The 27,197-nt window shown below is 42.5% G+C and overlaps 2 protein-coding genes, 1 non-coding gene and 1 pseudogene across 10 annotated transcripts in view; 1 reads left to right on the forward strand and 3 right to left on the reverse strand.

Moving 5' to 3' along the window:
• BEND6 (BEN domain containing 6) overlaps positions 1-26,085 on the reverse strand; it is a 61,538-nt gene extending 35,453 nt beyond the window's left edge. The window contains exons 1-3 of one of the 2 annotated variants that reach the window (XM_065912768.1): positions 26,039-26,085; positions 7,835-8,039; positions 1,823-2,000 (exon numbers count right to left, since the gene is read on the reverse strand). In XM_065912768.1, the coding sequence (XP_065768840.1) occupies positions 1,823-2,000; positions 7,835-7,954 (298 nt within the window). In that variant the 5' untranslated portion in view covers positions 7,955-8,039; positions 26,039-26,085. The remainder of the gene's footprint in view (positions 1-1,822; positions 2,001-7,834; positions 8,040-26,038) is intronic. The other variant, XM_065912767.1, reaches the window with a different exon arrangement.
• Positions 6,811-7,227, reverse strand: LOC136151803 (large ribosomal subunit protein eL34 pseudogene; annotated as a pseudogene).
• Positions 22,868-22,995, reverse strand: LOC136152023 (small nucleolar RNA SNORA18). Its single transcript, XR_010660179.1, has one exon. It is a non-coding gene; the product is annotated as a small nucleolar RNA SNORA18 (small nucleolar RNA).
• Positions 26,086-26,725: 640 nt separating the features above from the next.
• DST (dystonin) overlaps positions 26,726-27,197 on the forward strand; it is a 516,002-nt gene continuing 515,530 nt past the window's right edge. The window contains exon 1 of one of the 7 annotated variants that reach the window (XM_065912760.1): positions 26,726-27,048. In XM_065912760.1, coding sequence (XP_065768832.1) covers positions 26,868-27,048 — 181 coding nt within the window. In that variant the 5' untranslated portion in view covers positions 26,726-26,867. The remainder of the gene's footprint in view (positions 27,049-27,197) is intronic. The other 6 variants (XM_065912746.1, XM_065912748.1, XM_065912745.1 and 3 more) reach the window with 6 other exon arrangements.

The raw sequence follows: 27,197 nt of genomic DNA on the forward strand, positions 1-27,197 counted from the left end.
AGACATTTTGGAGGGGAAGTTAGTAGGATTTGCCAAGAGACTGACTGTAGGATGTAAAAGAACTACAAGATAGCATCGTGATTTTTGACTTGAGAAATTTTAACTATGCAGTTAGCATTAACCAAGAGAATGAAGAAGGAAAGACAGGAGCAGGTGGAGGGGAAGGTTGGGCACATGGATGGGAGAGGCTGGCCTGAGATACCTGCCAGTCATGTTAATAGAGTCAGACAGAGAGTCGGGAGCTAAAGGGAGAAGTCCAGGCCAGAAGTATGTCTCAGAATCACAATTACTGTTGAATTTAACACCACAGAATTGTACATGATCCCCGTGGAGTGCACGCAGACAGAAAAGAAAGGAGTCCAAGGGCGGAGCCTGAGCATCATTAGATATTTGGAGGGTAAAGGGATGAAATGAGGCGGACACACAGACCAGGATGGAAAGCTCAGCAGCGCATGAGGAAACAGGTGTCCTCGAAGCCGAGGGAGGAGAGGTAGCCAAGCTGTCACAGGCAGCAGGCACTCAATGGGACCCTTCAGAAATGACCTTTGGGGTTAGCAATACGGAATACTGTGGGCTGAACTGTGTACCCCCCAAAAGAGGTGCTGAAGTCTAACCTCCAAAATATCAGAGTGTGACCTTATTTGGAAATAGGGTCTTACAGATGTAATCAAGTTAAAATGAGGTAGGCCTTAATCCAAAATGACTGAAGTCCTTATAATAAGGAAAACTGCAAAAACCTCATCAGGAAAAACCATCAGTTATAAAAATGCAATATTTAAGATGTAAAAAATAAAGAGAGACTAGCTTGTTGGTGGAATAAATATCTTATTTCCATCCACATGTCCCTGTTTCTGCTTAAAACTAAGAAGACTTCGACCGAATCAATAATTGTAGGAAAGCATCTGAGCCATCACTGTGTCGATCTAGCTCATGACATTGTTCTGTCTCCTGCCATTTCTGCCTCCCAGAATACTGCAAGATCGTCTTCTTTATTTCCATGGCCACAGTCTTACGCGAGGCTGCCATCCCGCTAGTATGAGGACTGGAACACCTGTCAGAGTGGTTCTTCCCCACTTTCCTTTCTGTGCTCCTTGTAAGCATTCTGTACCCAGCAGCCAGAGGGATGTATTTTCAAAATACACTATGTGCTTACTGTTTTAAGTTGGAAAGAATGCTTTCCAACACAGAATATAATTCAGCTGTAAAAATAGTGCATGATGCTGAACTACAAATGAAAAACATAATTAAAAAAATAAACAAACATAATATATTAATAGGTTCTGCCAAAAGGCATCATACCAGGGGAGTTTTAATTTTCTTGGGCTTATCTTTCTCCTTTGTAAGTCTTCAATGGAATGTGATTATTTTCCACTCCTCCCAAATCCAAATCTGAAATTTAACATGTGGAATCTTTAATTCCAGTGATTCTATAAGGGATCACCACAGGCCCCATTTTCTAGAGCTTCATTAGCAGAGAGGAACGAGATAAGCACATCGTGAACACGGTGACGTATCTCTTGTCTAACTGATCTTTTCTCTCTAGGCCTATATTAAATGCTCAGTAAATATTTGTTGGACATTATTAAATGAATACAATATTTGGTATTTTGTAGGAATAATCTAAAATTTTCTAAGCAATAAACTGAGGCTTTGATAGAGTGTATCCATGTTAAATTGTGTAATCATAGATTTTCTTAAAATGTAGTTTTTAATTTTTTCTCTAAGGCACTGATTTTTTCATTCTTGACAACTGATTTAAATACTTATCACTCATCAAGTATTTTTCCTTTTATCTAAAAATGTCAGTTTTCTCTAGGTTTACCTTGCAGCATGACCAAAGACTGTCGAAGGCGGCTGTTTTCTTTCCGGATGCTTGTTAGTTTTTGTTTCAGGCTTTTTATTTTTGTGCACAATTCCTCCTTTGACAGTTCTGCTAGAGGCTCTTCATCCTCACTGGAGCTTTCACCAGGCAGGAAGGCATTTCCCGAATATGGGTCTCTCTAAAATACAAGGCAGGTACAACAAAGCATCAAGGCAGCTCTCATGGTTTATCCCGTGTTCTGGATGCTGCTGGGACTTAATCAGACCTGCAGGCTCCTGCTCTCCCAGGAGGGAGCTGGGTCCTTGCGAGTGATCTAGCCTCAGCCTGGTCCTCCACCATCCAGGGGAACTCAGAGTAAGGGAGGACATCAAAGCTTCACACACATGTCTTTCTCAAAACAATCATCAGGATTCTGACTTTCAGCTTAGTGTTAGTGAAAAACACAAAGTAGAAAAATAGTATAACAGAGCGGAAACAACCAGAGTGCCATTCAGATCTTTGTAACTCATCCACATCCTCCATTTCTCTACCATTGCTTCATCCACAGCCTCTCTGTTGAGCTATGCCATGAGGCCAATTTGGGGGTTTATTCCACCAGAAAATGGAGAGAGATTTACCCAGAACAAAGCACTGATGTTTACCTTTTAGTTTAAAAGGTATTTTTTGAGGACAGCAGGACAACAGTCTGAAATGTGTGCATTTGAGCTGTAAAACCTAGGCTGTGTAGAGAGAGAAAAAATTTTTCTCAAATTATAAAACTGATCGTTATATTTATATAAATCTAAATCTGGGAAATTAGAACACAGACTAGAATTTATAAAGATCCAAACCTCGAAGACTGGAGTATGATGTCTGGAGTATGAAGATGGAGTATGATTAAAAATAAGATTCAGAGGAGAAAAGATAAAGGCACATGTATGCCTGAAACTAACACAACATTGTAGATCAGCTATACTACAATCATTTTTTTTTATATATAGAGATAAAGGCATGGCATCAAGAAAGTTCCTGCTGAATAGGAAGGGAAGAGACTTCCTGGGGCCGGGTTGAGGAGCAAGAGGGATTAGGGAAAGAAAGACAGAAAGATTCATGTCTGCTCTTCCTGCCCTGACCTTTGTGGGGAATGGAGGTGGATCACTGGGCTCAGGGTAGATGACAGAAACATCCAGATGAATGAAGGCAATCTAGGCAGCAGGGTCAGCTCTGGGCTTCTCAGTGCATCATAAATGCCTTAAATGGGCTCCCTGTCCAGCAACATCAGGGCAACACGGTGCCTTTCTGGGCCCCAGATGAGAAAGGCCAAAAGGGCCGTGTGGCCAAGTGAACCAGAGACAGTGTCCAGACCCCTCGGAGATCAGGCAAAGCAGCTGGAGAATCCGAATGGTCCTTGTGTCCCGGTCAGGAACTGGGTAAGTGCTGGGGAAACAGGGGAACAGAGAGGATACAGTGACAGAACCTTACAGAAGATGGCAGTGGGTCCCAGCATGGCAAATATCAGTAGACAGTGCCAGCAGGAGCCCCGGGGGCTGGAGGGACCCCTGTACCTCAGCAGTCACAGTCCTGGACACCCAGGAACCACAAAGGAGGCTCTAGCCCGGGTGGAAGAGCAGCCGTCCCTCTGCAGGCGTCTCTGCAGGAGGCGTAGAAGACTCCTCAAAACTTGAATCATTTCTTAGAAAAAAACAGGAAGCGGAGGAGGCTGAGAGTCTAGTCTCAGACTGAGACTTAAATCATACCAAAACCTCAAAGGGACTTTTAAACCCTGGAACACTCTGACTATAATTCACTGTCAATGGACAAGTTCAAACTCCCCATCCCCCCACTTCCTTGTCAAGCAGGGATGGTGAATTGAAAGCCAGGTAGGATCAGTTATAGAAAATACAATTTCATTTTTGTATGATTGTTATGTATACATCAACCTCACTCCTTATTTTACAAATATACAAATCTATGTATGTGTATATATTTCATTATTACATATATGTATGTGACATATATAATACATATACTGGTAATGAAAATGACTATTGTCCTATGTAGGCAAGTAGCTAATGTATTCACACTAGATATATAAATTTTAAATGAAAATATGACAGATTTGGTTAAATAGAAATGAAATACTTTTGAAAAAAACTGAAGGATGCCTATGCAGAGTAATTGGAAAAAAGTAATTGGAAAAAAAGCAGAATACATGATCTAGTTCTTGCAGCAAGTTCATAGAAGAGAGAAATAAATTCAAGCTAAAACGAATCCATTTGTAAACATCATTGGAAGACCAAGTTAATAGACAACAGATCTACCTGCTGCTGCTGCTAAGTCGCTTCAGTTGTGTCCGACTCTGTGCGACCCCATAGAAGGCAGCCCACCAGGCTCCCGTCCTTGGGATTCTCCAGGCAAGAACACTGGAGTGGGTTGCCATTTCCTTCTCCAATGCATGAAAGTGAAAAGTGAAAGTGAAGTCGCTCAGTTATGTCCGACTCTTCGCGACCCCATGGACTGCAGCCCACCAGGCTCCTCCATCCATGGGATTTTCCAGGCAAGAGTACTGGAGTGGGGTGCCATTTCCTTCTCCACAATAGATCTAGAGAAGATATCTAAAACCTCCAACAGATAAGGTATATGTGCCAATCAATAAGAAGAGAACAGGAATCCCACAGAAAAGGTGAAGTAACCCAGCAGAAAGTATAAAAACGCAGTAGAGGTACGGGCGGTGATGGAGGCTACTGGCTATCTCCAGGCCTTTGTTCTCCCACTCCTCTACATACTACTGGAGGTTTTCATCTCAGCAGGTGGGTGTCAGCCAGATTACATTTTCCAGACTCCTGGGCACCTCAGTGTGGCTATGTGACTAAGCTTCCGCCAATCAATAGGGGTAGAAACAATGGGTACCACCACTGGGTCATGACTTTAGAAGGAACGGGCATGTTTTATCCTTCCTCAATTCTCCTTTTTCGCTGGCAAAGAGAAAGACGTGAGGGTAGGTGCTGAAGCAGCCACCTTGACCCAGATGCCAAGGCTATGTGTTCAAGCAGGTAGATACAGAAGATAAGAGGGATCCTCAACATTGTGGAGCTGCCATAGCAACCAGGACTCTGCTTCCTGTTGTGTGAAAGGGAAATAAACCATCTTTATACGCCACTGTGATATTTGGGTCTTCGTTACATCTTTTGCAACATGCATCCTAATGTAGATTCTGTAAACTAGAAGCCAGATACCAAAAAAGTGACATATGTTTCAATTACTTAGAGGTCAGGCTATGAGCAAAAAGAGCACAGGTTTAACACTTTGGAAGGTCATTGACTCTTGTTAGACCTCAGTGATGACACAGTTGATAAACAGTCACTTGCAATGCCTTGGGAGGCAAACCGTGTGCTTATTGAGCCTGGAAAGAGAATGTCTGTGTGCATCAGTGACTTCCTGTCAGTGCTAGTTGGTTTGCAAAAACAGAAGTCTTTCTTCATCCATCGACACTGAGAATGCAGCAAGTGACCTAAACTGAGTCTAATAATGTTAAATCTTCAAGGCTTGAAAAAAAAAAATGATGTCTATATCTAAATCGCAGGAGGTAAGCCTGTGACCTCAAAGCTTTCTCAAGAGCTTCTCTTTAAGTACTGTCTGCCAGACATTGAAATCCATTCTGAAAGTAAACCTCAGCTTCATTGCGTTACCTTCAATGTTTTTGTTTCACATGGGAATAAACTCACTGCCAAAAGTTGGAGAGCAAAGAGGCTGGGCAGCCGTAATCAAAGAGGAGAGTTTTCAGGCTTATTTAGGGCCAAATAAGATGTGTGGCAGTAGTTACCTGAAGGAAACCAAATAGAAAGAGTTTGACCAGCTGTTAAAGTTTTTGAGAAACAAATTGCAAAAGAAACCATAACACTGGCCTGCTAGAGCAAGTGGGCTGTTTTAGTCTTGAGGAACCTCTGGACCCCCATACCTGCGCTAGCAAATTGAAACAAGATATCATTTTCTCCCCTCAATTTTACCAAATATATGCAATAAGGACATAAATGCTGCGAGTTGGCCGGGAAGCACAAACACGGAACCCCTGAGGCGCTGCTGCTGGGCATGTGGACCAATGCATACCTTCTGGAAAGCAATTTCATTGTCATATGAAAGCAATTACTCACACCCCTGAGTGTTTATCCTGGAGACATTCTCACGCTGTTTCTGAAAAGGACATGTATGTGGACATTTGCTTTGTCATTGATTGTGGTACTAAGATGCTGGAGGAAATCTAAGTCTTCATCATTGGAGGAAAGTACATGTGAAACAATGCTGTGCTTTGTTAGATACAATGAATCATGTATAACAGCAGTACGGACAGAAGTTAAAAGCAGCAGTGATTGAAAAATCAGAAACAGATTGAGGTGTATATCATGATACCAGCATATTACTAAATGATGTGCAAGATGATGGAGCCATAATGTTGTACAGTACAGCGTGATTTGTAGAAAGAAGACTGGAAACACGCCATATCCAGGCTAGGAGACTGGCTAAGTAAAAAAGGGTACATACGCCCAGGGGGGCTGATGTACAGAAGAGAAAGTTCTTTATGCACTAATAGAAAGATCTTCAAAATATGCTAAATAAAAAAAGCAAAGTATAAAGCAGCCTATCTAGTAAGTTACTCTTTGTGCAGAAGAGGGGATGAGAAATCTACATTCAATTTGCTTTAACAAAGAAACACTGGGATGATAAACAAGAAAGCCAAACATGTGGTTCCCTGTGATGGGGGCTGGGGGTGGGGAACAGGATGAGTGGGAGATGTTTTACAGGCACACACACAAACACACACACACACTATATATATACGTATATATATATATATATATATATATATACATACTATATTATATATATAATATGACACACATATATAGATCATACTATATATTTTATACACTATATAATTTTTAGTCTTTTGATTTTTTGATTACCAAAAAATGCTTCATTTAATTTTTATTTTATTTTAAAAATCTAAAATTTTATATTGGAGTACAGTTGATTAACAGTATTTCATTAATTTCAGGTGAAAAAGGCTTCATTTTAAATTTAGGTTTCTGACTCTGTGCCTGTGCCTCCAGCAATTTTACAAGGATTTTCTGTCCCTCCATAAGGAAAGAATGTGTAACCCAGTCACGGACACACTTAGCAGACATGGACCCACCACATGCCCAGCTGAGATGTTTCATTTCAGAAAACCTCATGAGATCTTTGGGTCTCACAGAGCCAACTTCTCAAAGTCAGCCTGGGCACATTCCACACGTGGATTTTGGTACTTCCCCAAACTCCTGGGTTTAAAGGTAAACGATTCTACTGCCAGGGGTTCAAGTCAGTCTAGCTTTGTTAGAGGCTGTGCTGTAGGGCAGCCTAGGCCGGACATGTGCCACAGGCTGGACCATTCTCGATGCCGCCAGACACCATTCCCAGGGACTAAAAAATACTCTAAACCATAGGAAAAATAAAAAATATACGCACATAAACACTTCATGCATTACAAAGACACACAAAAAGGCACAGAATAAACACATGGATAGTCTGTCCAAAGTGTAGGAGGAGAATGTGAGTAGGGAATTCAGATCAAAAAGGAATAAATGAATGAATACAAACAAGAAAGGGGCCCTGACTACAAACAGCCGTGAAAAAAGAAAAGCAGCCAGTAAATTTTAGAAGAGGTGTTCCAATTTCTCCAGTGGTTTGGGGAAGGAAAAAGACATTTTTGATGGTTTGCTGATCTTTAATATCCCAGGATATCAAGGAAAATCTGAACAATGCATAATTGGCCACACTTCAATAGAAGTATGTAAGATGTCTTTTGAGTATGTTTCTAATTCACCTTGTTCAATAATAAAAAGAGAACATGAAATTTTATTCCTTCAGTTGAATGAAGTATTAAAGGGAAGAATAAATTGAGACAAGAGGGGGAAATGCACTAATAAATTGTGAAAGGAATTATGGAATCAGGGTGGAGCAAGGTAAGAAAGCGACCCCCAGCGGCAGCACACCCACCTGCGCTTTATCCAGGTCACTGTTCACGTTCTCTGAGTCCATCAGCTCCGTCCTTTTCCTCTTTCCTTTTCTGAGAGCTTGGGAATCAGTGGTTTCCTCTGTTTGAAAGATCTTCTGCATTTTCTTAGTTAGTTACCAAAGGTTTTGTGAAACTGTGGGAGGAGGGAAAGCCCATGAGATGGGGATACTCTGTTAATATTTCGCCCTAAAATGAAAAACGAGAGAAAAACATGGTTCAAATAGATCCGTGCACCCTCGTGTTTATTGCAGCACTGTTTACAATAGCCAAGACATGGAAACAACCTAAATGTCATCAACAAAGGAATGGATAAAGGAGATACAGTACACATATACAACGGACTACTAGTCAGTCATAAAAAAGAACAAAATAATGCCATTCGCACCAACATGGATGGACCTGGAGATTATCACACTAAGTGAGGTAACACAGAGCAACACAAATATATGATATCAATTATATGCAGAATCTAAAAAGAAAATATACAGATGAACTTATTTTAAAATCAGAAACAGACTCACAAACTTAGAGAATGAACTTGTGGTTACCAGGGAGGAAGTGAGAGAAGGATAGATTGGGAGTTTGAGATTGTCATGTACACACTGCTTGCTACGTGTAAAATAAAATACCTTTCCATAAAAAACAAATGGAAAAAATGAAAGTATATGTAGGTATGTATAAAAGTGTAACATTTTTCTATCTTTATTAGACTGTTGAATAAAGTTAATAAAATCTAAAAAAGTAGGGATATTTTGAGATGTTTGGTCATATATGAAATGAAAAAGAAAAAGAAAAGGGATACATAATATGTTTATAACTGTATGTCTCATAAAGGCACTAGCCACTCAAGTAAACCATTTTACTCAATACTTCCTGTCATTCTTCCCCCACAAGCCTATTTAGGACACACTTCCACTTGATTCAAAATCATGAGGATGTCATGTTTCCAATACGTGGGATGCAGGAAGTTGTCACTTATAAAATTAAATAGTATAATTTTTTTTCCGTCTTTACAAGTTTTTTTCTTGTCAGTTATGAGGAGTGTAAGTAGAAACATTACAAAATGATGCAAATGAGGACTAAAGTTATATATCTTTAGGAAAAAGACATTAAAGATAGCAGATCTCATCAGGACCAAAATATTCCAAGGGAGATCAATAATGGCCTAGAAATTGGTTCATTTTTTTTTTTTTCCTGAAACCTCTAAAGTTTTGAGATGGAATATCTTCTTTGATATAAACTTAAGAATAGTACTATAAAGAATGAGGGCAAATTTCAAAGGTAATAGACTTCATAAAAATTTTAAGGGAGAATCATTTTTTCAAAACCTGATAAAGCAGATGATAGTGTTTAAGTTGAATAGAGTGGAAATGACCAAATCTGTCTTTTACTGTCTATGGATGATTCAGCACATGATCTGAGCATCCTTTTTACTTGCAAATGTTTGTTTTCATGAAAAGATATATGATTTATATAGTTGATGGCTCAGCAGGTCAAGAATCTGTCTGCAATGCAGGAGACATAGGAGACATGAGCTTGGGTCAGGAAGAACCCCTGGAGAAGGAAATGGCAACCCCCACCCCAGTATTCTTGCCTGAAAATCCCGTGGACAGAGGAGCCTGGTGAGCCCATGGGGTTGCAAAGAGTCTTACACGACTGAGGGGCTAAGTATGCTCACGATGGAACTTTACAGAAGAGACTGATCTCAAAGGGACTGTTAAACAGAAGGGACTGTGCTCCTTACCAAATCACACCAAGTACTCCTTGTAGAAAATATGGGTCTTTTACCTATTTTCAGAGAAACTAATTATTCTCTACTCCAACCATAAAATTATATTTGGGATGGTCTTTCCACGACTGTTTGGTTTGACTCTTTGAAAATTTACTTTAAGTTTTTTTTTTTTTTTGAAAATTTACTTTAAGTTTTTAAATGCATGAATAATGTTTCAACTAACACACGGGACTAGACTATCATATCTGACTCACAAACATCAGAGACTTTACCTAGTATCAAGTTTTATTAATAATTTCAAAGATACAAGCAATCAAAAGGCACGGGCTAGAAACTAACGCAGCATTGTAAAGCAGTTACACTCCAATTTTTAAAAAGGCACAGGCAGACGGGGAGAAATTTAGGACTTCCTGCTGGTTTTGTAGGTCCTTCCTTCTAGAATAACAGGGGAGACCTCTGAGAGTCGGGGGTCAGCTCACACAGTGGGTGTGTTTAGGTTGTGACACACCTCCATTTTATACCTCAGAGCTGTGTAGCTCGCATGACCTTCTCTAGGAAGGTGTAAATACACAGATCCTAAGTGTGTTTGCCATAAGCAATCTTAAATCAGTGATAGATAATTATTTAGAGAGCATTCTGTTGACAAAGTCTCCACTCACAGCAAATCTCATTCATCTGGTTACTCAGAGAAAGGTCAACACACATTTTCTGTGAAGGGTCAGATAGTTTATTTTTTTGGTTTTGCAGGCCAAGAGGCAAAATCAAGGATATTATGTGGGTACTATAAGAAAGAACATAAATCTTCAAAACTTTTCATTCATGATTTTGAAATGTTGTTGTTGTTCATTCACTAAATTGTACTGGACCCTTTGCAACTCCAGCAAAGGAAGCGGGCAGCACGCCAGGTTCCTCTGTCCGTCCATTATCTCCCGGAATGTGCTCAAACTCATGTCCATTGAGGTGATGCTATCTAACCCTCTCATCCTCTGCCACCCCCTTCTCCTTTTTCTTCAATCTCTCCCAGCATCAGGGTCTTCTCCAATGAGTTGGCTCTTTGCATCAGGTGGTCAAAGTACTGGAACTTCAGCATCAGTACGTCCAATGAATATTCAGGGTTGAGTTCCTTTAGGACTGACTGATTCCAGCTCCCAGCAGTGCAAGGAACTCTCAAGTCTTCTGCAGCATCACAATTCAAAAGCATCAATTTTTCAGCACTCAGCGTTTTTTATGGTCCGGCTCTCACATCCATACCTGACTACTGGAAAAACCACAGCTTTGACTTTATGGACCTTCATCGACAAAGTGGTATCTCTGCTTTTTAATACGCTGTCTAGGTTTGTCAAAGTTTTCCTTCCAAGGAGCAAGCATCTTTTAATTTCATGGCTGCAGTCACCATCTGCAGTGATTTTGAAGCCCAGGAAATTAAAATCTGTCACTGCTTCCACTTTTTCCTCCTTCTATTTGCCGTGAAGTTACGGGACTGGATCTTAATTTTTCTGATGCTGAATTTCAAGCCAGCTTTTTCACTCTTCTCTTTCACCCTCATGAAGAGGCTCTTTAGTTCCTCTTTACTTTCTGCCATCAGGGTGGTATCATCTACATATCTGAAGTAGTTTATATTTCTCTTGGCAATGTTGATTCCAACTTACGATTCATCCAACACGGCATTTCTCATGACGTACTCTGCATATTTGAAATTAAACTAATAATAATTGAGTACAATTTTTTGTAAGATAAGCCTAGTGAGATGGAATTTTTAAAAATCTTGTTTAATTAGTGTTCAACATTTTCCCTTTTCTTTCTTTCCCGTTTCCTTTTCAAAATTAAAATCAAATGCTTACTTGCTAATGCTGACGTGTTATGAGAGTTTATATAAATTTTGTGATCTTGGGTTAGGCAATGATTCCATAGATATGAACAAAAACATTATTTTCACAAATGATACCATCAAGAAAGTAAAAAGAAAACTTACACAATGGAAGGAAATATTTGAAAGTAGATCTCATAAGGGACTTAAATACAGGATATCTAAAAACTTTTACAACACAATAATAAAAAGACGAATGGCCCAGCTTTTTTTAAACAAAGGATAATAAACAAAAATTATTATATTTAAACAAAAAATAAATCCTTTTCTAAACAAAGGATTTAAACAGACATTATTTCAAAGAAGATGAACAATGAATAACCCAGTTTCATTAATCACTACACAAATGCTCATAAAAACTACAATAAGATGCCTCTTCATATCCACTGAGATGGCTATAACCAAAAAAGACAAAAAACAGAAAGTTTTGGTACTGATGAGGAGAAATTGGAATCCTTATGGTACAGATGTGGAGAAACTGGAATCCCACTCTTGCTGGTGGGATTGTAAAAATAGAGCATGCATTTTGGAAAACAGTCTGGCAGTTCTCCCAAAAGTTCAATATTGCATCACCATATGACACATCAGTTTCTCTCCTAAGTATATATCCAACAGAAGTGAAAGCATACATCAAAACAAAAATTTGTACTCACATTTTTCACAGCAGTATTAGCCATAACAGCTAAAAAGTGGCAAAACCCAGAAGTTTATCAACTCATGACTAGATAAATAAAATGAAGTACATTCCTACTGTGAAATATGGTTCAGCAATAACAAGAAATGAAGTTCTGATACATGCTACAACATAAAAGAGCCTTGGAAACCTTATGCTAAATTGAAGATATCAATCTCAAAAGATCGCACATTGTATGCTTACACTCATAAGAAATGTCAAGAATTTCTAGAAACAAAAATACATTAGTGGTTTCTTAGAGGTGAAAGATTGGTGGGTGGGGAGAGGAATGCCTGCTGATGGGTTTGTTTTAAAAAAGACAAAAGTATGTTTAAAAATTCAAAAAAAATTTTTTTGGCCAAGCCATGAGACACGTGGGATCTTAGTTCACCAACGAGAGATTGAACCCACAACGCCTGCATCTGAAGCACAGAGTCTTAACCAATGGACCACAAGGGAGGCCCCAAAAATGTTTTTTAAAAATTGGATTGTGGTGGTTGTTGCACAAACCCTGTGAATAAAACAAATAATAATAAAAATAAAACTCCACACTGAACTGTGTACTTCAAATGGGTGAATTGCGTTTAAATAATAATTCAATACAGCTATGTAAAAATATATATATATAATAGGTTCAAACATTTTCTTCAAAGTATCTTCTGATGAAAAATAAAATGAATAACTGTATGCTTTAAATAACTTATATTTCACAAGTTTTAAAAATTTTTCCAACAAATCTTGGCTTCACACACATTTTGAACTACCATCAACTGCATCACATCTCAGTAGATTCCACATCAGGTTGTACTGAATCAGTGTTTTGTCAACTTCTTAGGAAATATTCTCTCCCACAGTTGTTTCACAAAGACTATTTATAATGGCTAATTTATCAGTCACTTTAAACTCAGCAATTACTCCCCAAGTAAACAAGAACAACTAAGCATTATCAGTAACATCTGTTGATTCATCATGAGCCAAGAAAAATTCAGTCATTTGCTGTGTATTTTAATTACATTGCTCCTGATGTCCTCATTCCTTTGAGTAACTGTTTCTGCTGAAAAGCTAATAGTCTTAAGTATATTTGTTTTTTTTTTCTGGACACATGTCTTTAGCTACTGCAAAAAAGCATGACTTCATTAACTGTCACTAATGGCTTTCCTCGCTAACAAACAAATCACTCAGAAACTTATTCTAGTCACAGACTCCCTTTCATTCATTTTTGTGAAGAAATTCTGCTGTGATACTTCACTTTAAATTTTCAAGGAGAATTCCCTGGCAGTCCAGTGGTTAGGACTTCATGCTCTTACTGCCGTGCCAAGGTCTTGGGTTCAATCCCTGGTCAGGAAACTAAGATCCCATAAGCCTCAGGACATGGCCCAAAGTAAAAATAAATAAATTTTCTAATTGTTGTGACTTGCTGTCCGGTGAGCTGGAAATACTGTGACGAGTGCTGAGTTTGGTAATGTGTTTCTTTAATAGCACATCTGTAGTGTCTTGTATAATACACACAATGCTTTGCCATCTAATTTGGTAAAAAAAAATAACCCACATGCCACTCTGCTTCGAAAGCACCGAGTCCAGATTTCTCTTTCTGTCTAGCTTTGGCGTGACTGGCATGCGCTGAGAGTAAGAAAATAAAAGGCAGCGTCACACAGTGGAATGGCAGTGTGCGTGACGCTAACGCACTGTGCAGTCACTGCAACGGCAAAGCGCGGAGCGGCTGCCCCGCGTCTCTGCCACCGCCACGCGGCTGTCCCCGCAGCACGGCCGCACGCAGGCAGCCTGAACACAGCAGTGTGGGTGTGCTCCAAGAGAAGTGTGTGGACACTGAGACTTCAATTTCATGCAGTTCTCACATACCATGATACGACATTCTTACATGTTTTTTTTTCATGACTTGAAGCTGTAAAACATTGCTCTTAGTTTACAGGCTGAACAGAAACAGAAGGCATGCAGAGGGGCAGCAGTTTGCTGAACCCTGACCCAGGGGCTCAGTTATCATACTGTAAAGGAGTTGAGTTGGGTCACATGCTTCCTTTTCTTTCATCTTCATTTCTTTTCCTGGTGAGCAAAACAACTGCTTTAAACTTTTTCTCTCCGTGCCTTACTTCACTGCATTATGACTAAAATATTTAGAACGGTACTTGAGAGACATAATTTACAGCCTGTAAGATCCAACAGTAAATTTTTATTATTTGATAAAACTGGATTTGCTAGGTTTAGCCATTTCAGTTCAGTTCAGTCGCTCAGTCGTGTCCGACTCTTTGCGACCCCATGAACCGCAGCACGCCAGGCCTCCCTGTCCATCACCAACTCCGAGAGCTGTTAAGTACCCCTTAGTGATGGTGACAGATACCAGAGTCCCATTCACAGTGGTTGCTGATCCGCTCAGGGGGCAGGGAGGGGGAACTGGGAAGTTATTGATACAGAGCTCAGTTTTGCAAAATGAAAAGCGGTTTGGAGACGGATGGTGGTGATGGTTTCGCGGTAATGTGAATGTACTTTATGCCCTTGAACTATATATTTAAAAACGATTAAGATGTAAATTTGATGCTATGTGTTTTTACCACAGTAAAAAAAAAAATGGAAAAAATCAGTTGGCAAAAATACAGAATTTTTTAATATTCTTAACTGTACTAAAATTTTCTCCAGCTGACATAATTTCCTTATAGAGCAAATCTCCAAATTTCTTCACAAACAGACAATTCATTTAAGACCAACCAGAATGGACATATCAGACCTCTTTCAGAATTTCTGCTTTTCAGTAGATTTTAGGCCACTGTTCTAATATCCACAAACAAGTGGGTCAATGTATATATTACCAGTCAATCAGCAACTTCAGAAGGGATATTATGAATATGACTGTATATTAAACATTATTAGTTAGTAAAAAAAAATCATGTAGTTATATGCCCTTCTTTATTTTTCACTTTTTTGCTAACAGAAACCTCTCTCCAGGTAGTTGTAGTGGGTGAGATTAAATATGACCTCAGCCATAAGATTCTCCAAGACATAGGGTTGGATAAATAATATGTCAATGACTTTCAATCTTTCAAAGCTCACAGTTAAATATACTCTATATATTAAATATAATTATAGTGAATATTATATTAAAATTTATAAATAAAAGATATAATGTTATATTTATATTAAATGTAATCTATATTAATACATTATACATTTTGATCCATAAAACACACATCCACGGACACACCCACACACATACATCTAAAACAAAATTTAAGGAAATACACTCATTTTTACTGCATGTGATGCATTCTCTCAGAATAAAAATGCATCCTCATTTTTATTCTATCTATTGTAGTTTATTTCATTTTAATAAGGTATAATCATAGCACATTAAACTGATTTCACAACTCACTAATGGATTATAACCCATAGTTTGAAAAAGAATATTCCAAGAAACCTTCAAATTATAAAAAACATATCTGAGAAATAAGACATAGGGAACAGAGAACTTTGTAACTAATGAAAGCAAATGAATTTAATAAAAATATAAATTACTAATGCATTTAGGTTCACTTTTACTATGTCATTAATACAATTAATTCAGGAATTCAAAATACAAAAGCCACTTCTTAAATTGTAAGAAACAAAAGGTACCACATTTAAAGAAATACCAAAATAAAACTTAAGTATTCTTCCAAATTGCCAACAGGTTTGGATTGTTTTCTATACATATTGGTTTTGGAATGTGTAGACATAGAAGGTCCCTTTCAGTACTCAAGTCAGAATATGAACTGAAGACTGTCCTCTCAGTGAGTTCCAAAGTGCCAGGAAAATAATGGCAATATATTTCTAAATATCCATTGCTGGTTTAATGCTGTCTGTGAAATGGGCTACCAGTCTGAACTCAGCCTCTGGCAAGGTGGGACATGGGGGTAGGCTATACCCATATTATTCTTTAAACTATATGTATACTGAAGGAAGTTCCTCCTGGTTTCCCTACATCCAGCTGCTATGGTCAGAATGGGTGCCTCCCCAAATATATTAAAAATATATGTTGGAATCTTCACCCTCATTGCTGATGGTATCAGGTGGTGGAGCTTTGGGGAGGTGATGAAGTCATGAAGTGGGGGGAGGCCTCATGAATGGATTAGTTCCCTTGTTAGAAAGGCTTCAGGGGGATCCTTAGCCTTATGACACAGTGAGGAACTGGCATTCTGCAGCTGGAAGACGGGCTTCGCCAGAACCTGACCATGCTGGCACCCGATCCAGGACCCCAGCCTCCAGAACTGTGAGAAGTTCATTTCTATGGTTTATAAGCTACTCAGTGTCTGGTATTTTGTTATAGCAGCTTGAACAAAGAAAGACACCAACTTCATCTTCTGCACTAGTCTCTCTGTTGCTCCTGATCTGGTGGGAGAGCCAGGTGCTAAATGGCCCAGTCTCCAGCTCTTCTGTAATGAGACAGTGAGACCACCTCATTTTTATCCTGATGTGTTCAGGAAGAAGATGTCTACAGCAGAGCAGCAGCAGTGTGGAAATCAGAGGCTGGGAACAGTGGAAGACAACCTTCACCTGCTCCACAATGTCACCTGTCCCCTCTAATGTCTGCAGAAAGCCTGTAGCCACATAGAGAACAAACTTGTGTTTGCCAAGGGGGAAGGGGGATGGAACTACTAGGAGTTTAAACCAGCAGATTTAAACTATCATATATAGGATGGGTAAATAAGGTCCTACTGTATAGTACAGGGAAGTATATTCAACATCCTGTGATAAACCATAAGAGAAAAAAGCATGAAAAAGAATATATGTGTATAACTGAGTCACTCTGCTGTGCAGCAGAAATTAACATTGTAAATCAACTGCACTTCAATTTAAAAAGCCTATAGTCGTGTGTGTGTGTGTGTGTGTGTGTGTGTGTGTGTGTGTGTGTGCAGGACCATCTGAAAGTCTGCACAAGAGAGCCTATGCAAAACTCAGGGGGACTCCAGATAAGTTCTCCCATGGTTATAGAGCCTCCAAAATCTTTTCTAAGAAACACCAGTCTTTGTATTATTTTCCTTGGCTCTTCCTCTGTTATTACTCGTCCCTTCACTCTACCCTCTGAAACTTATGTGCTTTTCCCAATTTATCAAAAACACCAGTGCAGAGTCATGCCTAAAGAAGAATAAGAATCAATGAAACGTTCTATTTTAGGATAGTTGTTAAGTCATGTAAACCATCTTCCACATCAACATTTTTTTTTTATTAATGTAGAACATTCTATCCGTCTTGAAAGTTGGCTGCAAGATGAGATCACTATAATTTTAATAATTTTTAGACCAATTTTTAAAATTCGTAAAATGTAATCATTCTGATGCAGGAATTAATGCCTATGCATAAAAATCAGGAGTGATTCAACTTTCAAATATCCTATTGATTATATCCTATTCAATTGATTATATCCTATTCAAATATCCTATTGATTATAACATAAAGGACAAGCTAGTTTCTCTTTGAAATATCTGCCCCATTCCCTGGTGACTCAGCTGGTAAAGAATCCACCTGCAGTGTGGGAGGCTTGGGTTCAATCCCTGGGTTGAGAAAATCCCCTGGAGGAGGGCATTACAACCCACTCCAGTATTCTTGCCTGGAGAATCCCATGGACAGCCCTGGCGGGCTACAGTCCATGGGGTCACAAAGGGTCGGATACGAGTGAGCGACTAAGCACATACCCTATGTTAATGTCGTATACTAGTGAAATTAACTGTATACCAATTACCAGTGTCTATTAATTTTGTACTTTAATAGTCTTAAAAGTTTAGATCTAAATATAATTAATCTGCTGAGTCACATATTTCAGATAATTTACTTAATCAATTGTTAACAATAAAGTAGGTGCCCCTTCACCTACTATCAGTAATTTTCTGGCTCTAATATTCTCTCACACGCTGTTGAAGCATCATTACATTCCGTGATGAGGAAGCCCAGCACACGGGGTCCTGAGCCGTGTGAGTGAGGGCAAGAGGTGAACAGCGATCACGCCAGCCAGCTTCGGGGGCCCCAAGCCCCAGACCCCGTCAGCTCGCCTGGGCAGACCACCAGGAGGCGGGGGCACTGTGGGCCCGCAGTATCTCCTCAAAGTGGATCCCTGCTTCACGGCAGATGGACCCCAAACGAGCCTGCGCCAGAAGCAGTGCACAGAGGCACCAGAGACGCCCTGGAAATGGCATCGTCTCAGGTCCGCTGCTGTGCGGAATGTGTGGATGTCCTACCACAAAGCCTTCCATCCTTCCATAGACTGCGGGGTCGGTGGGGAACCTGGAGGAGATGGAGCCCCAGACCCAGAGATGAGGCCCCCGGGACTGTGGACTTACCCACTGGGGTGAGGAAGTCCCGCAGTGAAGCGGGGGAATGTGATCCCAGGGGCAGGTCACAGAGACCTAGTGTCCTGGGAGAGGAGGGGCAGGGGGCGCGGGGCTCACAGGCAGGGCAGGGGAGGGGAAGCCAGGCCGTGGGAGGACGGAGCTGAGCTCCTGGGGATGGACGGCGGTCCTCCACACCACGTGCGAGTGCTCCTTGCTTCAGGCATGTCTAACTCTGCGACCCCACGGAAGCCTCTGTCCACAGGATTTCCTAGGCAAGAATATTGGAGTGGGTGGCCATGCCCTCCTCCAGGGGACCTTCCCGACCCAGGGATCGAACCCATGTCTCCTGCATCTCCTGCACTGCAGGCAGATTCTTTACCTACGGAGCCACCTGGAAAGCCCATTCCACACCTCAGGCAGGGTTATCCCAGCGGGATTCAGGGCCCCAGTTCCCAGACCTCCAGGGAAGACTGGGTATTGAAAAGCCTCAGAGCTGTGGCTTAAGCAGGATACAGGAGGAGTGGTCGCGAAATTCACGAGGATGTCTAGGAGTAGCTTCTGGGAACCTAATACTAAGTCCTTGCCTCGCTCTTTTTAAAAACTTATTTTTAGTTTTTGGCCACACAGAGTGGCATGTGGGATTTTAGTTCCCCGACTAGGGATCGAACCCCAGCCCTCCACAGTGGAGAGGGAGTCTTAACCACTGGACTGTCAGGGAAGTCCACCTGCCTCTCTGTTAAGCTTCAAGATTTATGGAGATCCTTGCAGACTCTGAGCTGAAGACTAAATTCCAGGACCAGCGTTTCTGGCTCAGAATGGGCTTCTGCCTTGAAACATCTAAATGTCTGTGGCGTGGCCCTGGATAGCTTAATGCAGGTTTCCCCTCTCAAGGTTGAAACTGACATCCAATAGAAGTTACTGAAGGAGCCCTTTAGCCCCTCTTCAAACCTGTTTAAAGTTGTGGCAGGACAAGGAAGCTCAGAGCACACTGTCTCTGCTTAGGTGTCCCCTCGCACTGGGGAAACGTCCATGAGCTTCTTTAGTTACAGCTGAGAGCTTCCTCAGTTCTTCCCAGTCTGAAGATGCTTCAGACGCTTCCCCCAGTCTGGGAGGCCGGTGGTCACTGATGTGATGTGATACTGTGGATGAGAGAATGGTTTGATGCTGTAGAAGCCCTGGTATAGCTGTGTGGCTGTGTATGGTTCTAAGGATGCTCTTTTTGGTAATAACCCCTTAAGAACTGGTGAAAACTGTGGATCATGTCCCTCTAAAGAGATCCACAGGTTTACATATAATTTCAGGTCCCTAGAATCCTGTTTGTGAATCCCAGGTTAAAGATTCCTATGGCACAGATAAGACCAACAAGGACACACTTTAGATTTTTGGCTTTCTTCTTTGTAATATAAATTTTACTATATCCTAATTTAGTGAGTTTGCTATTTGCTTTCCTATTTTACTCCAAAAAGTATTTTGGAACCACAAAGTCATGTTAAGATATATTTTTTTCTTTCTGTTCCTAGACTCATGGGATGCCATTACACCTGGATAATTTCAATAACATCTGGAGCTGTGTTACTGAAACATCTTTTACTAATTCTCAGTTACTCATCGCCTTTTCTTGGGTACATTTGCTATCTGCTCTCTTAGTGACATCCTTTCAGGCTACCAGCATATTAATTCATTAGTATACAAATCTGTCACCACAAAATATTTAATGGAAAAGTCCTACAAAAACTATTGTAAGAAATGGAGATCCTTTAGTTATTAAATATTGCTGTCATTTTACTAAGACAACCTGGAATTTAATCCATAAACATTAGCTAATCAAGAATTTACTCATCTCGTAATGTATTTGCTTTGTTTTTTGTTTAGTTGAGTTGATCAGTCCTGGCCAACTGTTTTGCGACTCCATGGACTGCAGCCCACCAGGCCTCTCTGTCCATGGGGTTTTCCAGGCAAGAACACGGGAGTGGGTTGCCATTTCCTTCTGCAGGGGATCTTACCAACCCAAAGACTGAACTTGAAATCTCCAGAGTCTTCTGTATTGGCAGGCAGATTCTTTATCGTGGGGCCACCTGGGAAGCACAGGTGGGCTTCAACTATAAACCACTTGTTTATCTTACTTTTTTCCCTTAAGAATGTTGAAATGCTTGTAATGAATATGACAACTCTTATCTTGGATCTAGAAGGCAGTGACTTCTGCTTTCAAACTTGCTTTGTACAAGTTGCCCATTCTTAGAAATGGTAGAAGTAGTCCACACTATCTGAACAATAATGAACAAGGTTGGGCAGTGATTTATAACTCTGAGAGCTTTATAATTTGATTTATGAACAGCTCTCACATCTTCCATTGGCAGTTCATACAACTATGAGTAAATTTTCCAGCCAAATGACTCAGTATTTTGCTGCATGACTAATCCCACACTCAGTGTGGAAACTATAGAAATGAATTCTATTTGCTTCTGGATAATAAATGATTACTTTCCAAAAACTGTCTGCAAAGCATTACAGAGGAGATGAATTCAATTATATTGATGTTTTTAAACTCTCAAAGTCAGCAGACTTTTTCGAACAGTCTGTAGTGTTCACAAAAAAAAGAACAAACCCCTTCCCCCCAAGAATGATCATGAATTTTGCCACCGCTAGGACAACAAATCCTAATGAGGCTCTAAAATTTCTAAAACATAAAAGAACAGTTTGGGATGATATCATATAAAATATTTTCTCTTATAATGATGCTTTTATTTTTCAAATTTTTATTATGGTAAAAAAAAAGATCTTTTCCAGGACATATTTGCTACAAATAATATTTGATATTTATTGCAAAGAATAATTCTATTACCTTCCAATGCAAAATTTTAAAAGAGAATAGTGATCCATTCATATGATGGCTCTCCCGATCCTGGTGGGTGGAAACTGCCTCCTGGATTATAGTGATGCTCCCAAATAATGTAGCTCCTTGGACTCTCAATTCAAGGGCATGTATGCGGTTGGCACAGGCCCTGGTCTCAGACTGTCATGAAAACCACTTGGGAATGAACAAGCATACAACCTTTCTCAGATCCCTCACAATTCCTTTCACACCACCGACTTCTGAGAGAAAACACGTTCAATCAAGAAGGTCATCAGTCCAATATCAGTATGATTTTAAGTAACTTATTGCTAGAGTCATTCTTACCTAAATTTCTTTTTTTCCAGGGTAACATTCCAGTGGAATATCTCTGCATGATTACCAATCAGGTCATCCACTCACTTCCACCGAAGTTTGTAAGAAACGCTTACAAATAGCCTCAGCGATATTCCAAGGCATTCTTTCTCTTTCCCTAAAAATCCTTCTTCTATCTGAACATTAGCAGCCAGGGCAGGTGGGGAGGGGTTGGGGTAGGGAGCCATCACAACCAGTCAGGGCCAGTTTTAACTCTGTAGAGTCAGAGGCAGCCTGAGAGCAGAAAGAACAGGTCTGGGAGACTCAGGGGGCCTGAGGACAAGTAGCTGAACCACAAAGCACATGGGAGAGGCGCTCGTCTTCTCCCCTCCCTTCAACTCTCAATTTCTCTTCCACTATTGGCTCCTTCTCCCAAGTTGTATCCTATTCTGACGAAAGCACAATTACTGGGCTTTACTCGCATTTCTGCCCATGCATTCTAGAGCTAAATTGCTCCAAAGATTGTAGACATCGCTCTTGACTCTTCTCCACGTCCTAGTTCCTCTCCAACCCCCTCCCGTCTGATTTCAGCCTCTCCCAGTGTGATGAACCGGTTCCCTGGAAGGTGTGCAGAGGGCACTTCACCACTGGTCTTCAATGCTCTGACTCCTTACTCCGGATGTGCACCTGGCTTGAGAAGCCTCTGAACCGGAAACACTTCCTGCCCTCATTTTCCAGCCCACAAGCGGTTAGATGTCTCCAAAGTTCTGATTCTAGTTCCTTTTTTTTTCTTTCTGCACAAAGTGTAAACGTTTTCTTTTTAAAATTGTTATTATTATGTGGAACAGGAAAAATTATTTCATTCAATAAATTTTTAAGGAATTTCAAGTGTTCTGATTCTTTCCACTACCAATCACCATAGTTCTCCAAAGTCAGAATCTTCAAAATAACCCTTTCAAAAATAAGTTTTGCTCACTCCACCGCTGTCATGTCAGTCTGCCCACAATTCTTTTACTTGGCTTCTTTGTTCTCCAATGGAATATGGACACACTTGAAAGTTCCTCACCTGTAATCTTTGGGATCCAATTTCCTCATGCAATTTACCATGTTTAGGGTCAGGAGATGGATCTGCATGGTTCTGAATTTTAGACACCTTCTATGAATGCAAGAAGTTCAGATCACATTCACTCCTAAGCTATCACAAACTAGAACAGTACAGATCATTGGGATGTACCAATGATAAAAAAGTTTGATCATTAAGTTTTTCATAGTTTACTTGGCAGTTCTGACTTACAGTTCTTTACCACAGATCTAATACATAGTCCTATGATTAAAGGAAACAATAGTTACTCTATGAGGCATTTCCAGCAATGTAGGTTTACAAAAAAGCCCCATCAGGATAGACCTCAACAGATTTCAGTTCTTTCTACACTTTCTCTTCCTCTGTAATTCTGTCCACCTGCGTGACTTCAACTATAATTGATGTGTGCAATTCTCACCCTTCTCTGCTTCTGATTCCCTAGCAGGGTTTCCATGAGTAATTTCACATGGATGACTTTCTGACAATTCTGCTCCTCAATGGGTCTGAACCTCAGTTTGTCTTCTCTGCCTTCACAACTGTTCCTTCATCCAAGCCCCAAACCTGAGTCATCTGCAATCCCTGTCTTTTCCTCAACTGGTAACCACACAGCTTAGGTGAAGACACTTCTCAATGTTTCTTTCTGATGCACACATGAGGAATTCGTGCCATTCCTACTTCTAGGGAGGTACTGTAGAAGATGTTTCTGTCACCTTATTAAGCCCCTTACTCATATTTATCTTTGGGAGAAGAATGACTCAATGATGAGGGTCCTGGGGAGGGGCTGGGACCACTACTGGCAGGGCTGGTGTGGGAAAGGTCCCTCTCACAGATGGTCTCTTGCTCACTTGTGCTACAGGCCATGTGGACTGGAGGGTGTCAGGCTCCTTTGAGTCTTCAGGTGAGAAGCGGTACAGGTAGGGTTTCCTTCCTGCCTTAGTGTTGGGAAGGCCTACACTTCTTCAGTTGTGACTGGGCAGGTCAGCAGAGTTAGGGGGAAAAGGGATAAGATGCTCCATATTGGCCCTGAGTCTAAGCCAGGCTCTTAATTTCCTTTTGAATCCTTGTATGCGTTCTCAATTTGGTTGAAAATCTAAAGGGAAAAGGGGCTGCAGGATGTATCATCTACATATCTGATACCAAATTCTCTTAACTAATTTTCACAACTCATTTGTCTTGGGTGACAGTGCTAACTCACTATCATAAAAATAAAAAAATTATAGATATATTTCCATCTTGAGTTTTCATTCCAAGGTATGAAAGACCTTCCTCTTCCATTGCTACCTCCGAAATTTAAATTTGTGATTTTGCTATAATAACTATTCTTTATTAATAGAAACCTGCTGGAAAGAATAGGTGTGAATTCTACTAAATTAACTTCCAAAAGAATTGATTGGCTGATTTAATATTTATTGAATTCCACAATGCATTAGCATTGCACAACCACACAGAAAGAAGCAATTAATAACATGCCATCATTTGGAGAAGGGGATGATAAATTAGCAACAAACAAGCCAGAAAATAACGATAGAACCTAAATACTAAATTCTTTCAACGATTTGGTTAGCTTATTATTAGTATCCTTGAGATTACTGATGCAAAGAACAGAAATGAACAGCTCTAAAACGAAGTATCTAGAATCTTAACTGCAGGGCAGTAAAGTATTTGCCTGCCAAAATAGATAAATGATGTTCCTGTGTGCACTTGAAACTTACAAATAGCTGCAGTAAGACTCAGGATGATAACAGTTGTGCTCACGTTATAGTTCAGAAAACCATAATTGCTATTTAGTTGCTTTTTGTTGTTATAAATGTACAGTTTGGGGCAAACTGGTTACTATGCTGTGTTTGTGCTCTTAGGCATGTTTCAAGGAGAGTTAGGCCATTTCTGCTCACTCAGAAATTTTCCTCAATAAGAAGGATAAAGTAAAGATGACTTTCCTATCTTCTGTGAGATATTTCTCCCAATGTTTGCAAAAGGTTAATTCAGTTTTGTTGTTGCTTTAAATTACTCCATTGCGCCTCTGCGAGACAACGGGATAAGGAATTCTTCCTTTTCTGGTGTGCCCCTCAGGGCAGGCTCCCAGACTTTTCCTCAACGACCTCTGCACAGTGGATGGGAATGCGGTGTCTCACTGCAGTGGCTGCAGAATCAGGAAACCTTCGAGCTACCTGCGCAGACACAGTGCTACCTGTCAGCCCAAGAGCCTGAGGCCTTGCTGGTAAACCCATCCTGCCGGCACTCTGACCCACCACTCTCACCTTACACAACCACTGCAAGCAAGGTCCATCTTCAAACCAGAGCATGTTGTTTTAAGAAACAAGATGTCCATAAGAAAAACTCAACCCCATGTTTCCCGAGGTGATGAATCGCATTTAAGACACGCGCTGGGCAATGCCTTTTTGAGTATCCATAACGCTTAGATGTGATGATGCTTAAAAGCCTTAAGAACATCAAGAGTTAAGCCTTTATGCAGAACTGAACAGTGGATTATGTATAGTTAGAAAACTACACGAATTTTTATATCCTACAAGCAAGTAAAAAAACAAGAATTGCCATCAATTCTTTAACCGCTTTCCAGAATTTTACACAATTACACGATTTCTTCAGCCTCCTAAATATTTGAGTTCACCTTAGCAGTTAGCAGAAACTCCACACATGTAGTAATGGGTTACCTTGTCATTCTAATTGCTGTTTCATTATTCAAGTAAATAAAACAAAACCCAGCCCCGCATGAGCAAAACCAGCCCCGGCTAGGGGGCAGCCACCAGCGGCGCAGAACCGGCCGGCCGAGGTCGCTGTTGCCGTCTGTTCCGAGCCGGGGCCCGGCGGCCGCTGCAGCGCCCCCTCCGCGCCTCCCGCGTCCGCACTGCGCCAGCGGGCCCGGGACAACCTCCAGCTGCAGGATCTTTTTTGCTGATGACGGAGGAAGGGGAGCGGGCAAGACGGAGAGAAGGAGTGTGTGCCTTTTGAATGTGACAGGTCACTATTTCCACCCTCTCCCTACAAAATCTCTCCTCAAATTAGAGTATTTACAAGTCAACCTCCAGCTTCTCCATCTGCCGGTTCCATACATCTGAAATTGCCTCTCCCTCCAGCTGCACTAAAGGAGGCGAGGTTTTAGGGTCAACGTATGGATGGATAGAGGGGGATGCCCAGTGCCCACTTCTCGGCTGGCAACTGTGCCAAGTTAGGGGTGGTCGGGGTCACTTCTGCAGACCCGAGCCGGGGCGCGCGTCCAGTTCAGGGGGGCCGGAGAGGTAGGGGTTGGCCCGCTGTTCCGGGGAACCCCGAATCCCAGGGAAGGCCCTGTCTGGGGCTCACGCGTGGTCGTGCAGGAACCTACCCCCCGACCCCCCCGCAAGCAATCGCTCACCCGGCTGCATCCTCCGAAGCCCCAGCCGCGCAGGTCGGGGCGCGGGGGGGAGGGGGTGGGAGGTGGGGGCAGCAGCGCCCGGAGGCTCCCGCCGGCGCCCTGCGGTCTACCCCCGGCTCCGGGGCGCCCCCTGTCGCCGGGCTCCCCAGCGATCCGGCCGCGCGAGGCCAGGGAGGCGGCAGCCCGGGCGCTCGGGAGCGAAGGGGCGCCGGGCCGGAGCCCCGCGGACGGCGCGGACGGGCAGGTGGCCCCCGCGGGAGAGCGATGGGCGCTCAGGCCCGGTCGCAGCCGGGGGCCGCCGGAGCCGCCGCAGCCATGTCCGCGCGCGCCGCCGCAGCCCAGCCGTGATGTCATCCGCGAGCCCCCGCCGCGGCGCCCCGCGTCCGCCCCCCGCGCCCCGCGCCCGCCCCGCCCCGCGAGCTCCGGCTCCGGGGATGCTGCGGCCGCCGCGGCCGCGGGGCGATGCGCGGGGTCCGGGCGGGGCCGGCGGGGCGGGCCCTCCCCCCGCGCCGCGTCTGCGGCGGGGCTGCGCCCCGGGGCTGCGCGCGGGGCGGGGCGGGGGCGCCCGCGGGGGGCGGGGGCGGCTCCCCGCCGCCGAGTGCCCGCCGGGCCGCCGTCTGCTGAGTCATGGGCAGCGCTGCCCGCAGCCCGGGCTCATTCGCGCAGCGCGGCGGCCGCGGGTGCGCAGCCATTGGGACGGCGCGGGGCCGCGAGCGCCGGGCATGACGCGCTGAGCCGCGCTCGCCGCGCCGCGTGCGCCCCGCGCGGGTGCCTGTGCCGCCGCCCTCCGGTCCCGCCGCCCGCCGGCCGGCCGCGCCGAGCCCGCACCATGATCGCCGCCGCGTTCCTCGTCCTGCTGAGACCCTATAGCATCCAATGTGCCCTTTTCCTCCTGCTGCTTCTGCTGGGAACCATCGCCACCATCGTTTTTTTCTGCTGCTGGCACCGCAGGCTCCAGAAGGGGAGGCATCCCATGAAATCGGTCTTTTCGGGTCGTTCAAGGAGCCGAGGTGAGGCGCGTCGCGGCGGGCTTCCACGGGGCCGGGGAAACCGCTCGGCGGGTCTGGAGAGGGGAGCGCGGCTCCCTCCGCGCCGCTGCCCCCGCCGCGTCCTCGCTCTCCCTCCCCCGGCCCGGTGCGCTTCGGTGTTTCAAGCCCCG

The sequence above is a fragment of the Muntiacus reevesi genome, chromosome 20, assembly GCF_963930625.1.
Source record: "Muntiacus reevesi chromosome 20, mMunRee1.1, whole genome shotgun sequence".
In the NCBI taxonomy this organism is placed as follows: Eukaryota; Metazoa; Chordata; class Mammalia; order Artiodactyla; family Cervidae; genus Muntiacus; species Muntiacus reevesi.